The 14767-nt window shown below is 40.5% G+C and overlaps 1 protein-coding gene across 4 annotated transcripts in view; it reads right to left on the reverse strand.

The window, feature by feature from the left end:
• The window catches only part of LOC126292181 (zinc finger CCCH domain-containing protein 14), a 203091-nt gene that overhangs the window by 124371 nt on the left and 63953 nt on the right, over positions 1–14767 (reverse strand). For all 4 annotated transcript variants that reach the window (XM_049986021.1, XM_049986020.1, XM_049986019.1 and 1 more), the window contains 2 exons: positions 13837–14218; positions 9580–9732 (listed from right to left, as the gene is read on the reverse strand). In XM_049986021.1, the coding sequence (XP_049841978.1) occupies positions 9580–9732; positions 13837–14218 (535 nt within the window). The remainder of the gene's footprint in view (positions 1–9579; positions 9733–13836; positions 14219–14767) is intronic.

Below are 14767 nucleotides of genomic sequence, written 5' to 3' on the forward strand. Positions count from 1 at the left end.
ATCCCCTTCCTCTTTCCTGCTTAATGTGAATCTTTCTGTTGCTGAATGTATGTGATGTATTCTATATTTGTGGCATTGTGATTGTGTAAGTGTATTGAGTGCTTCTAAGTCTGTGTTACTCCATTTCACTACTCCAAATGAGTAGGTCAATATTGGTATAGCATAGGTATTTATAGCTTTTGTTTTGTTTCTTGCTGTGAATTTTGTTTTCAGTATTTTTGTTAGTCCTAGTCTATATTTTTCTTTTAGTTGTTCTTTAATTTTTGTATTATCTATTCCTATTTTTTGTCTGTATCCTAGATATTTATAGGTATCTTTTTTTTTCCATCGCTTCTATGCAGTCGCTGTGGTTATCCAATACGTAATCATCTTGTTTAGTGTGTTTTCCCTTGACTATGCTATTTTTCTTACATTTGTCTGTTCCAAAAGCAATATTTATATCATTGCTGAATACTTCTGTTATCTTGAGTAATTGGTTGAGTTGTTGATTTGTTGCTGCCAGTAGTTTTAGATCATCCATGTATAGCAAATGTGTGATTTTGTATTGGTATGTTCCAGTAATATTGTATCCATAATTTGTATTTTTTTTTTTCTTTCTCCTGATAACGACATCATCCTGAGTAGTCCCCGCCCGGAGATCCGAATGGGGGACTATTTTACCTCCGGAATATTTTACCCAAGAGGATGCCATCATCATTTAATCATACAGTAAAGCTGCATGTCCTCGGGAAAAATTACAGCTGTAGTTTCCCCTTGCTTTCAGCCGTTCGCAGTACCAGCACAGCAAGGCCGTTTTGGTTAATGTTGCAAGGCCAGATCAGTCAATCATCCAGACTGTTGCCCCTGCAACTACTGAAAAGGCTGCTGCCCCTCATCAGGAACCACACGTTTGTCTGGCCTCTCAACAGATACCCCTCCGTTGTGGTTGCACCTACGGTACGGCCATCTGTATCGCTGAGGCACGCAAGCCTCCCCACCAACGGCAAGGTCCATGGTTCATGGGGGATCAGGAGAAAGAAAATTTGTATTATTTAGCATGTTGGATAGTGGGTTCAGAACAAGGCAGAAACAGAAAGGACTTAATGAGTCTCCTTGGTATATTCCACGCTTAATCTGTATTGGTTGTGATGTGGTATTTTAATTTGTTTGGATATTAAGTGTGGTTTTCCAGTTTTTCATTACTATGTTTAGGAACTGTATCAATTTAGGATCTACTTTCTATATTTCCAATATTTGTAGTAACCATGAGTGGGGTACACTATCAAAAGCTTTTCGGTTATCAATGAATGCGTAGTGTAGCGACCTTTGTTTAGTTTTAGCTTGATATGTCACCTCTGCATTTATTTTCAGTTTGCTCTTTACATCCTCGTGCTCCTTTGCAACAGCCTTTTTGTTCTTCATTAATAATTTTGTTCTGTGTTGTATGTGTCATTAATTTCTGTGTAATGACTGAAGTTAATATTTTGTATATTGTTGGCAGGCATGTTATGGGGCAATATTTTGCTGGGTTTGCTGTGTCTGCTTGATCTTTAGGTTTCAGATAAGTTATTCCATGTGTAAGTGTATCAGGGAATGTGTATGGGTCTGCAATGTAACTGTTACATAATTTATATCTAAAAACAAAGATGATGCGACTTACCAAACTAAACCTCCGCTAATTTCAAGTTTCCTTTCTTCCCCCCTAAGGTAAGTCTTTCCGCTCCCGGGATGGGAATGACTCCTTACCCTCTCCCTTAAAACCCAAATCCTTTCATCTTTCCCTCTCCTTCCTTCTTTCCTCATGAAGCAACCGTTGGTTGCGAAGGCTTGAATTTTGTGTGTATGTTTGTGTGTCTATCGACCTGCCAGCATTCTCGTTTGGTAAGTCACATCATCTTTGTTTTTAGGTATATTTCTCCCATGTGGAATGTTTCCCTCTATTATATGTTAAATAATTTAGTTAGATGTGAATGTGTTGAGGTGAACTTCTTTAGCCAGAAATTTGCTATTTTATCTTTTCCAGGGGCTTTACAATTGTGCGTAGATTTAATTGCTTGGGTGACTTCATGTTGCAATATTATCACTTCAGGCATTTGTGGTATCATCTTGTATGTGTCTGTTTCTGCTTGTATCCACCGTGCATGCCTGTTATGTTGTACCGGGTTTGACCATATGTTGCTTCATAAGTGTTCCATGTCTTATGTTTGGTGGATTCTCTATTAAATAATGTGTGTGTTATCTGTTGTCTGGTAAAATTTCTTTTGGTTTATGTTGAACGTTTGTTGTTGTTTCCTTCTATTTTCACTTTTTTGTATCTTCTAAGTCGTTTGGTCAATGCCTGTAATTTGTGCTTCTTTTCATCTAATTGCTCTATCGCTTCTTGTTGTGAGATTGTACCTAACCTTTTTCGTTTCCCCCCCCCCCCCCCCCCCCCCCCGACATTTGATGTCTTTTAAATTGTGTTAGCTGACCAATGTCTTTTCTGTTTTTCTATTCTGATCTGATCTGTAGCCTGTGTTGCCATGCTGGTTTTGTGAGTTTCTTCTGTGTGTTGGTTGGTTCTGATCTCTGCCTAGTGTGTATATTTAGTGTAGTGAGTGCTCCTATATAAACCAGTAGTTTTAACTCTTCCACAGTTGTATTTTCATTTATTTTGTTGTGTATGATTGTGTTGATAGTTATTGTTGGTTTGACTTGTGGGTTATTTGGTGGTCTGTGCAAAAATGGTCTAATGTCTGTATTTGTGTCTTTGTATTCTATGTATGGTAGCTGAAATTGTTGTTCTATATCTAACATGTGTGTCACTTCATGTTCTATTTGTGCTTGTTCTGGTGACCGTCTTACGATTTCGTTTTCCTCTGATTGTTTAATTGATGCGTGTTGTTCTTTGTTTGTTTGCTCTGGGATGTGTGAGTCCATTACTGTATTTTCATTTTCTTCTTCTTCTTCTTCTTCTTCTTCTTCTTCTTCTGATTGCACATTACTTTGTTCCAGTATTTGTTGTATTTGTTGTTTGATGTTTGATGTTTTCTAATTCTGACTGGGGTATCCTGTTATTTTTTATTATTACACAGATCTGATCAGCTAGTCGTTGTTCTGTTAAAAATTTTAATTCTGGGTATCTGGTAATAAATGTTGTGTATACTTGTGATCTGTATCCAGTTGTGTTGGTTCCTAGGTTTGTTGCTTGGTAATAACAGAACATGAGGTGTTGATTAACTTCATCTGACCATCTCATCCCCTGTCTATTTTCATTCTAGAGTGGTTGCAGGAAGCGTATCCTGCAAAACACCTCTATTTGGATTTAAATCATTTTCCAGTTGGCTAGCAGTGTCGTTACCATTGTGGATGGGCATAGGGTTCAAGCGTCGTCCCCGACCATGACAGCACTTGACTGAGGCGTCATTAGTTCTGTCCTGAACCAACTAAAAGGGGGGTTAGCCCTATTGGTGGTTTGTTCTTTTCTTCGCCTTTTACGACTGGCAGAACATACCAGAGGCCTATTCTTTTCCCGGGCCTCCACGGGGTTTATTACTATTATTATTACTACAATACTTACTACCGAAATATATACAGTAACAAACAGGTTCTAATACTTACAAAATACCATTAAATTCTGTTCCTTCTACAGGCACATTTTCACCATCATCCTTCCTCTGGACTCCATAGCACTCCTACTTGTTGTAAACCCACTGACAACCTGAACAATATTTATATTCCTTGCCAGGATGTCTCATTTCATTGTTGTCACAGAGCGACGATGATAATGCGTCTAAAGAGAAGTAGCAGGAAAAGCAACTTCTAACAGTTCTGTTAGGATCATAAAAATGTTAAGAGCTGTTCTGTTTCAAAAATTAACGCTGGGTCCTGTGATATAAAAACTGATCAGCTATTCCATCTGACTGATCCTTACTAATTTTCGTAAAATGTAGGTACGTTGACAACTAAAATGGAAACCACATAAGACAGTGTTACACATGTTTGATCGTAAGGTAGGTCTTGATTCTGTGTATCTTATGTTACTAACTACTCAAAAGTAGCAAAAATGTAGTTATGCCTGTCTGATCCTAAATGGGTGAGTTGTTCTCCATCTGGCCCCTGTGACAAGAGACAGTGTGAGTGTGAGTGTGTGTTTTGTCCACTACTTCAGAAGGAGGCCATTTGGCCAAAAGCTTAATTGCTGAGCAGTTTTTGTTGTGCCTATCTGTGACTAAACATCTCCACTAAATGTCTACCCTTTTTGTAATATTGTCATTATTTCATCCTGGATTTTCTACTATTCTGATCTATATTTATACTTATTGCGAGTGGTCTGTGTGTGATTGAATATTTGTAACATTCCCTTATTTAAATACTGTTGTAACACGTTAGTTTACTGTGGTAAGTTGTCAAGTTGAGCCTAACTCACGTCTGTACAATGATGTATTTTTGGTGGGGATAGCCTTTAGTCAATGAGAGTTTGACAGAGGCGGAACACTGCTGGAATCAAGTGGAGACAGACATGCAAGGGCGCAATTTGGCACACTTATATGAGAGTCCTGGAAGAACCGAGTTACAGTGGAACCTCACATGTTGTTGTTGTTGCGGCCTACAGTCCTGAGACTGGTTTGATGCAGCTCTCCATGCTACTCTATCCTGTGCAAGCTTCTTCATCTCCCAGTACCTACCGCAGCCTACATCCTTCTGGATCTGCTTAGTGTATTCATCTCTTGGTCTCCCTCTACGATTTTTACCCTCCACACTTCCCTCCAATACTAAATTGGTGATCCCTCGATGTCTCAGAACATGTCCCACCAACCGATCCCTTCTTCTAGTCAAGTTGTGCCACAAGCTCCTCTTCTCCCCAATTCTATTCAATACCTCCTCATTAGTTATGTGATCTACCCATCTAATCTTCAGCATTGTTCTGTAGCACCACATTTCAAAAGATTCTATTTTCTTCTTTTCTAAACTATTTATCGTCCACGTTTCACTTCCATACAAATACTTTCAGAAACAACTTCCTGTATTTAAATCTATACTCAATGATAACAAATTTTTCTTCTTCAGAAACGCTTTCCCTGCCACTGCCATTTTATATCATCTCTACTTTGACTATCATCAGTTATTTTGCTCCCCAAATAGCGAAACTACTTTAAGTGTTTCGTTTCCTGATCTAATTCCCTCAGGATCGCCCGACTTAATTTGACTACATTCCATTATCCTCGTTTTGCTTTTGTTGATGTTCATCTTATACCCTCCTTTCAAGACCCTATACATTCCGTTCAACTGCTCTTCCAAGTCCTTTCCTGTCTCTGACAGAATTACAATGTCATCGGTGAACCTCAAAGTTTTTATTTCTTCTCCATGGATTTTAATACCTACTCTGAACTTTTCTTTTGTTTCCTTTATTGCTTGCTCAATATACAGATTGAATAACATTGGGGATAGGCTACAACCCTGTCTCACTCCTTTCCCAACCACCGATTCCCTTTCATACCCCTCGACTCTTATAACTGCCATCTGCTTTCTGTACAAATTGTAAATAGCCTCTCGCCCCCTGTATTTTACCCCTGCCACCTTCAGAATTTGAAAGAGAGTATTCCAATCAAACATTGTCAAAAGCTTTCTCTACGTCTACAAATGCTAGGAACGTAGGTTTACCTTTCCTTAATCTTTCTTCTAAGATAAGTTGTAGGGTCAGTATTGCCTCACGTGTTCCAACATTTCTACGGAATCCAAACTGATCTTCCCCAAGGTTGGCTTCTATCAATTTTTCCATTCGTCTGTAAAGAATTCGCGTTAGTATTTTGCAGCTGTGACTTATTAAACTGATAGTTCGGTAATTTTCACATCCGTCAACACCCGCCTTCTTTGGGATTGGAATATTTATATTCTTGCTGAAGTCCGAGGGTATTTCGCCTGTCTCATGTATATTGCTCACCAGATGGTAGAGTTTTGTCAGGACTGGCTCTCCCAAGGCCGTCAGTAGCTTTAATGGAATGTTGTCTACTCCAGGGGCCTTGTTTTGACTCAGGTCTTTCAGTGCTCTGTCAAACTCTTCACGCAGTATCGTACTTCCCATTTCATCTTCATCTACATCCTCTTCAATTTCCATAATATTGTCCTCAAGTACATTGCCCTTGTATAGACCCTCTATATACTCCTTCCACCTTTCTGCTTTCCCTTCTTTGCTTAGAACTGGGTTTCCATCAAAGCTCTTGATATTCATGCAAGTGGTTCTCCTTTCTCCAAAGGTCTCTCTAATTTTCCTAGTGAGATAAGCCTCTACATCCTTACATTTGTCCTCTTAGCCATCCCTGCTTAGCCATTTTGCACTTCCTGTCGATCTCATTTTTGATATGTTTGCATTCCTTTTTGCCTGCTTCATTTACTGCATTTTTATATTTTCTCCTTTCACCAATTAAATTGAATATTTCTTCTGTTACCCAAGGGTTTCTACTAGCCCTTATCGTTTTACCTATTTGATCCTTTGCTGCCTTCACTATTTCATCCCTCAAAGCTGCCCATTATTCTTCTTCTACTGTATTTCTTTCCCGCATTCCTGTCAATTGTTCCTTTATGCTCTCCCTGAAACTCTGTACAACCTCTGGTTCTTTCAGTTTATCCAGGTCCCATCTCCTTAAATTCCCACCTTTTTGTAGTTTCTTCAGTTTTAACCTTTCAGTTTTAATCTCATATAGTGAACATAATTCGTTCCACAATCTTATTTGAAGTGCGAAACACTCATTAAGGGGAACAATTTGTCGCATATAATTTAATGTTTTAATGTAAAACACGATAATGCATTCCGTGCAGAGAAAGCACTAAAAATTTATCTTCTTTGTGCCATTTATTCAAAGTGAATTATACATACAATATTATGTACTTTATTGTTCACAATACACAACTAATCCTTTTTTACTAGGAAGCTGACTATAGTCATTTGTTTCTGCTGACACTTCAACACTTGGTGGAAATGCGACACAGCATTGTTGTCAAATAAATTTGTAGCGTGCACAGCCACTGCTTTATTGGTGTGATGATTTTCAATGTTCGATGCAGCCGATTCCCATGCTTTCAGCATTTCTCTTATTGCACCAGATGATTGCTTCTTTGCCGTTACTGCCTCAGTCTTCTCCTCCGAATTCCTTTCTTGGCTGTGATCTACTATGAGCTCACGGATATCATTGTTATCTAGTCCCATGCTCTTGGACACAGACATAATCTCGTTAACTACAGGCTCCGCTGGTACTGGCTCAAATGCCTTAGAGTCACCTCTGAGACAACGCACTCTGGCCAAAGCTTCTCCCGGGAAGTGAGAGTTGTCTTTGTAACCCCTTCCCATGTCTTTTGAATCATCTTGACACAGGCAATGATGTTGAAGTGATATTTGCAAAACTCACAGAGAGAGTGATAGATTCAATCAACACAGAGCAATGCTCAATGAGTGCTTCAGTGAAGAGCTTCTTAAAGTTAGAAATAATCTGCTGGTCACAGGTTGGAGTAAAGGAGTGGTGTTGGAAGGCAGAAACTGGATCCTGATGAACTGAAATTGGTCTTGTAGGCCTGAAGAACGGGCAAGAGTGTTGCCCATAACAAGCAAGACATGGAATAGCAGATTCCTCTCAAGCAAATATTTTTTTCATCAAAGGACCACACACTTCATTGATCCAATCAAAAAAAAAAAAAAAAAAAAAAAAAAAATCACACTTCACTCAAACCTCGTTGTTGGACCTCCACATCACATTTAGCCTGCTCTTCTGGACTTACACTTCTTGAAGGCTAATAGTGTTTCTAAATGACAAACAAGCAGCAGTTTAATTTTCAAATCACTAGTTGCATTGGCACAGAACATCAGTGTGATGGCCTTTCATTAGCTTGTGACCAGGCAATGCCTTCTCTGCCATTATAAAGGTACGTTTCGGCACCTTTCTCCAGAATAGATCCATCTCATCACAATTAAAAACCCGTTGTGGCACACAACCCTCGGAGTCTACAAGCATCTCTAAGTTACTGTTAAAGCTCTCTGCAGCCTTCATGTTGGAGCTGGCTGCTTCACCATTCCTCACAATGTTGTGGATGCCTGTTGTTCTCTTAAGCTTCTCGAACCACCTGTGACTTCCCTTAAACACTTCTTCAGCTGTTGCTGATCCTCATGTCCCTTAAGTAGGTTGACAAAAATCATTCCTGCCTTCTCACAGATGAGTTCTCGTTAATAGTGTTGCCTTGCAATTGCTTTTCATTTATCTGTGTAAGGAGCAAAATCGTCCATAATACGAAAGCTTTGTTTAGATACTCTTGTGTCTCCCTTTGAAGCATCTATTTCCATAATCTTGTCCCTGTTCTTGAGGATAGTGCAAATAGTTTATATAGACCAATTCCAGGTGCGTGCTAAATTAGCAACACTCGTGCTACGTTCAATGATTTTACACTTCATTTCTAAGGTCATTTTGTTCCTCTTATGGTTGTCTTCTTGCGGCTTTATTTTTGGGGTCATTTCTAGGAAGATTATTAAAATTTGGGGAAAGAAAAAAAAAAAAAAAAAAAAAACTGTGCACAAGTTTACAAAAATGCGATTGTATCAGAAAGAGCACTTATCTCAGACTGCAGTGCATACTAAAGACACTGTTCATATACTGCTGCTGACAATGAAAGGTGTTCATATTGTAGAACATTTCCCCCACAGTGTATGAACCGTTGGTGAATTCACAGTAAATCGTCATCACTAGTTATGCGAAACATCACTCGTCTAGCAAGCCATTTTTTAAAAATTTGTTTCGTTCATTATACGGATTGCACATAATGCGACGTGCTCATTATGCAAGGTTCCACTGTATTTCATTGTGGGAGTGATAAATTCTGGGCACTGGACAGCTGCTAAAATACCTTAACTTTCAATAGGATTTTAACTATTGTGAGGTCTGCATGTGCCCCAGTCAGAACTTTTAACTTTTCCTTTTGCATTAAGGAATTGAGACATAAAGAGTACGAGTTTCCATTCTGTATCTCTTGGGCGTTAGTGTGCAATTTGTCATACTGAACTCTCAATTACTTTGAGCAGGCAAATATTTCGTAGATTGCGATCACAAAACGGACTCAGTTTTCAGGTGTCTTTGACGACTATTTCAGGAATTCTGCTACCATTCTCGCAACGGTCTCGACACAACTTTACTGCATTTAATAAGGTTATTTTTTGTCTGTATTATAATCGGTTACCATAAGACCACTTTCAATATATCTGAGATTTACTTTTTCGAATATCGTTCGACAGGGTTCTCCGACGACCTCTACATCAATTACTGACGTCAGAATTGTACCCTTATCATTAGTTATTCATTTGCTTTTTATTTTATATTTCTGTTCATTTTGTTAACTCACCATTCTAGCCAAGGTATAGACTATTTGACTGCAGGATCACAGCTACGGGTTATTATTTGCAACAAATTAGCTACCAGGCACAGGAACAGAAGTGTGCAGCCCGAGCCTCATGTAGCCCGATTACCTCAATTACAGGTAACTGCACGTCAAGTCTCGGTCAGATCGCTCACGTCGGCAGTATACCTGGCAGATGACGTCGCAGCGCACACGCCGCTCTCCCCCTCCCCCGTCGGTACTCACCGCGTGGCCGGTGCCGCTGCCACCCTGCCGGATGTTGTTGGGAGGCACGTGGGCCACCCTCGCACTGCCGCTGCCGGGGCCCTCTGCCAGCTCGCGCAGCCGCCTTGCCAGCCGGCTGCCCGGACCCTCTGCCGCCGGCCTTTTTGCCGCCACCTGGAGGAGGGGAGAGCAGAGAGGAGGGTGAGGCCGGGCACAGGACCGGGCTCTTCCAGATGGAAACGGGCCTAGTGTCCGACAGTCCAATTTGTGTACTGCCAGATACGAGATTCTTTTTTTCCTTCCGTAACTTCGTCTTTTGTGAATTTGGCATTTCGACGTGTATTTAATTGGTTATTTTTGGACAGTATCGAGAGGTTTGGCCTCGCTTCAATATAGTTTTCTGTATACACACGAGTAAATAACGTCAGTTAGAAAGTATGGGGTACTTCAATATTTGTATAACGTGAAAGAACAAAAGTTAATTAAAGTTTGGCACCATATAAATTCACAAAGTTTTCAGCAAATTTTGTGCAATATTTATTCATAACTTTTACACTAAGTTTGGCTTATTTATAAAAATAAATTGGTTAAGGCTTTTGGTATATGAAAACTATGGTAAAAACGAGGGGTAGTCTTAAAAATTGTGAAACTTAACAGTAATCGCAGGTAAGGACAAAGAAGAGAAAACCGTATTTATATTAGTGACGAAATTCCATAAAATATTAGAATGTTACTAATGTAAGGGGGAAAAAAAAAAAAAAAAAAAAAAAAAAAAAAAAAAAAAAAAAAACTGACAGTGGGTTGGGAGACGGCTGTTACGAAATTACCTGTTTACGGTCAAATGAATTTTACGTGAAGTTATAGCAAAGTAAAATCAATACAGACGTTCTTTAAAACATGTAAACGCCATTGCAGCTGTGACTGTGTCTCACTACTGTCAGTCTCGTCTGTTTCACGTACAGTTTTGAACTTTGGTATTGTGCTGTTTGACAGATGTAATCGAAAAGACCACCACCATGGAAAAAGTGTCCAATTTTCAAAAGTTAAAAATCCTGTGTGCTATTGGATGTGATTTTATTTTAAAAGATAAGTAACAGAATTTTTGCCAAAGACAGTATAATACTGAAATGTTTGCCCCCATCTATGCAAGTGGTGTAATTAATTTTTCACAATTGAAGTAAAAGATAAGCACCCATCAAAACTGAGGCCGAGTTTTGTTTGAATTTGCATTATTTATTAATGGCGGGTAATAAGGAGAAACATTTCAATCGGTAGTATCTCGGGGTAGACATCACGGGCCCCTACATATTTCATACAACACTGGGACATGTAAGACTGGCAATAAAAGACATGTTGTCATTTATTTAATGTGTTCCATTCTTATATCTCACATTTCTATCTGGTTGATATATACTCACAACTAATTTGATGTGTCAATTGCCACAGATTGTTCTACCCACATACTGGAATGTTTCCTTTATCTTTATTTCCGTAATGGAAGTTTTAGGAATACGCTGACAAAAGAGCCCAGTAGCCTATCCGTAACTTCCGTATCTTGCTAGGTTTCAGGCTTCTCTTTTTTTCACGGTCATCACACAATATTAAGTTATGAGAGCCTACTATTCAGTACCCTCGAACCGTGACGCAACTTCTTCTTGCAGACTTCGATCAGTTGCATTGAAGATGCTGAGACAGACATTTTGTCTTCCAGTGGAATAATACACTCGTGGAAGTTGAACTCTATGTCTTTACTATAATGTACAACTCTAACGTCTCTTAATGAATCAACTACACACGCATTACATTCCAGCTCGATGTTGTCACGGATCCGTCTCGCAAGACACTCGAAAAAACAGTACAATAAAGATACAACACCAATTCTATTTACCCTCTCATCCTATAGTCCATATTGTGCTGTCGCTTTATGTCTGAACAAATTGTGCGAAAATGAAATGAAGGACAAAACTGGAAAGGGAATTAGAAGTTTAGAGGGAAGAAACAAGAACTTCAAGGTTTGCCAACAATACTGTAAATTCTATCAAAGACACACAGTACTCCAAAAATAAGTTGAACAGAATAGATAACATCCCAAAAAAAGGTTATAATAGGAACACCAATAATAGGAACACCAATAATAGGAACACCAATAATAGGAACACCAATAAAAGTAAGACGACTGTAATGGTATGTAGATAAATTTAAGTCAGGTGACACAGTGGAGTTTGGGGGGGGGGGGGGGTGAGACTAGAGACAGGGGGTGGGAGGGAGATAGAAGTGAAACACAGAAAGTAATACACAAGTTTTGCTACTTGGGGAGTAAAATAAATGATGATTGTTAAAGCAGAGAGGATGCCAAATATTGACTGGCAATAGAAGAAAAAGCTTTCTGAGGAAGAGAGGTATGTCAAGATATAAAACAAATTTAAATATTAAGAACTCTTTTTCTGAAAGTGTTTGGATTGTAGCGGTAAGGAACTTAAATGTGGATGATAAATAGTACAGCCAATGACAGTCTAGAACTGTCTGAAATAAAGTGGTAAGAGATGTGCAGGGTGCAGGAGCTTGCACAGAACAGACCAGTGCAGAGAGTTGCATCGCACCGGTATTTGGTCCGACGACTGGACACTGTAATGTGAGAAGGAAAATTCAACTGGGAGAACTGTTAAACTATAATGAGACAGATTAAACAGAAAGCTGAGCCAATTCTCTCTGGGAGCCAAAGTCGCAGTCACTAACAGTGTGCACGTGACGTCACATATTTCCCGACGAGAAGTATTCGGCAGTTTTCCAAGTGCTCCACTGTGAATGTCGCAGACAGTAAGTCTCAAATGTGATTGTAGTGAGGTGTTTAGTGAATTTTTATTCCGTCTGTTTCAAGTATTTGTGGCTGATGATGACAGTAAGGGGCAAATTCTACGTAAACTAGTGACAGGCAATTTATGGGGGACACCTTTCTTCCCATGCGGAACAGAAAATGCTGGAACTGACAACAGTGCAGTTCCCTGGCACGCTTCTAGCTGCACGGACTGCCTCTGTGGGTACCTCTCTAGTTCCTTCCCAAGGGAAGAGAGGATACAAAGTGGGCACCTAGAAAGGAGGGACAGATGTTATCAGGACGATGGAGGTAGAGGAGGGAGGGGGAGTGGGAGAGGGCAGAAATCCTCTTCACATGGGGTGTGAACAACCTGTTTCTCCTTTCAAACTGAGCCTGTCCCCTTCCTCAGGAAGGAAGTAGCTGTAGAGAAACCTAGGAATATTGTTCCCCAGTTTCACTTCTGTCCACAAGTAGTACTCGAGTTTTTGTCTCCCGACCCGAAAGTAATGCTTAAAAAAACTGGTATGTCACCTGCAGTCTGCAGCTGAAGGAACAAAATACAGTTACAGTCATCCTATAAAATATGAGACAATACTTGCCACTGTGATGCAAAAACTGCAGTATTGCCGATAAGACAGTAAACGCGACAGACTATACGGCTTTGAACTACAGGTCCTCCTCCTGGAAGGAGAGAGTGACAGGTTGCGGAAGGGTGGATACGTCATATCCCGAAGTGAGTGAGCCACTTGCAGTGAGTACGAGGACAGACAGAGACCGAGAGGGAGGTGTCCGGAGGAGTAGACTGGAGGCAGTACATCGAAGGGTACCGTCTGGAGTTGTCGGGAACAGAGTGTAAGGTTGGGATAGACTAAAGTGTAAAACTGAGAAAAAGAGGAAAGGGAGGGAAACAAAGATGAAAAAATAAAAGTAATACAGAAAATAAATGAGATGTAATAAATAACAAGATGTAATAAAAAATACAGCAAAAAAATTGTTTCAGGATGGGAGGATGAATTGGAGCTTAGGGAAACCACTAGCGTCTCCGGATAGCTGGAACAGTCAGTTGCCAGTGGAGCATACTCAGCAACCAGCTACTACCTACTCACTGTCGGTTGATGGCTACAGGCCACTGGCTACAGTGTACTGGGTACTGACTAGTCTATCAGCTGTCGGGTACGCTCGAGATAAGCGAGGCATGATCGAAGGAAGGTGTGTTACTAGGTCCATTACCGGTAGGTTCGATTGATGCTGGAGTATTACGGGTACACTGAGACCTTCAACAGGAATCCCTGATGGTGACAAAAAAGTCCTCTTCGTGTAACACTATCTAGGAAGTTTATAGAACCGGCATATACGACAGCCTGCAGAACAGTCCTGTTGCCAGTCTCACGAGGAGCCTGAGGTAAGAATGACGGGAGGACGAGATTCCAACACGACAGTTCGACAACAGCTGGCAGACTCACCTCAGGCAGAGAGTCTCTGCCTCCCTCTGCCGCTCTCTTCCTGGACGTGCCGGACTCCCTTGCCGCGTCGCCCCTCCTCGTCCCCAACCTGTCTGCGACCCTCAATCTGGTTGGCAGTCTGCTGCTCTCTGCAGTCGTAGTGGACTTCGCGCCTGACCCTTCTGGGGCACTGGCAGTCCCGCTGCCGGTGGGCCTCGGTCCCAACCTGTCCGTCACCTTGCCGCCGCCGGGACGGGGCTCTCCGGCTGCAGCTGTGGGATTCCTTGTGCCCGGCCTGCTCACCGGCTCGGCAGATGCCGGTGCTGCAGCAGCGACAGCTACGGCACCTCTCGTACCCAGCCTGTCCTTTATACTCGGGCCTCCACTCGGCCGCACTCCTAGCCTGTAATTGTAAAACGAAAGTAGCGTACGTAATTTGGTACTCGAATCTAAACACTTTCTGTGTACTCCAGAGTAACGAGGAGGAAGTAAGACGGGCCGATGCGTATCTGTGGACGGCCGAATTCCATTTCGAGCCAACAGACGCACCGTAATGCAGCAGAATGGGAACACGTATTTCGAATATGTCGGTGTGAGATTACAGTACCCACATCATGTACTGTTTCCGTTCTTTACAAATAACTTACAGTTTCTTATATCGATAGATATTAACATTTATGTTAGTAATAACTGTTATCCAATCAAAATTCAATTAGAATATATGTTAGAGTAATTACTCCATCCTAAAATTTGTGACCATTGTATGTATGTATGTTACAGCATCTAAATTTCATGATCTTTCTGTACAAAAAGCTTTAGCTCTATAAAGAACTGTATTTAATACAGACAATTGTCATTACATCTTTTGAATTAAAGTCATGTTGTAGAAATTCATATTTTAATACACAACACGAATAACGTAATAAACTTTATGCAACTGTGCATCATAATG

The sequence above is a fragment of the Schistocerca gregaria genome, chromosome 9, assembly GCF_023897955.1.
Source record: "Schistocerca gregaria isolate iqSchGreg1 chromosome 9, iqSchGreg1.2, whole genome shotgun sequence".
Lineage (NCBI taxonomy): Eukaryota > Metazoa > Arthropoda > Insecta > Orthoptera > Acrididae > Schistocerca > Schistocerca gregaria.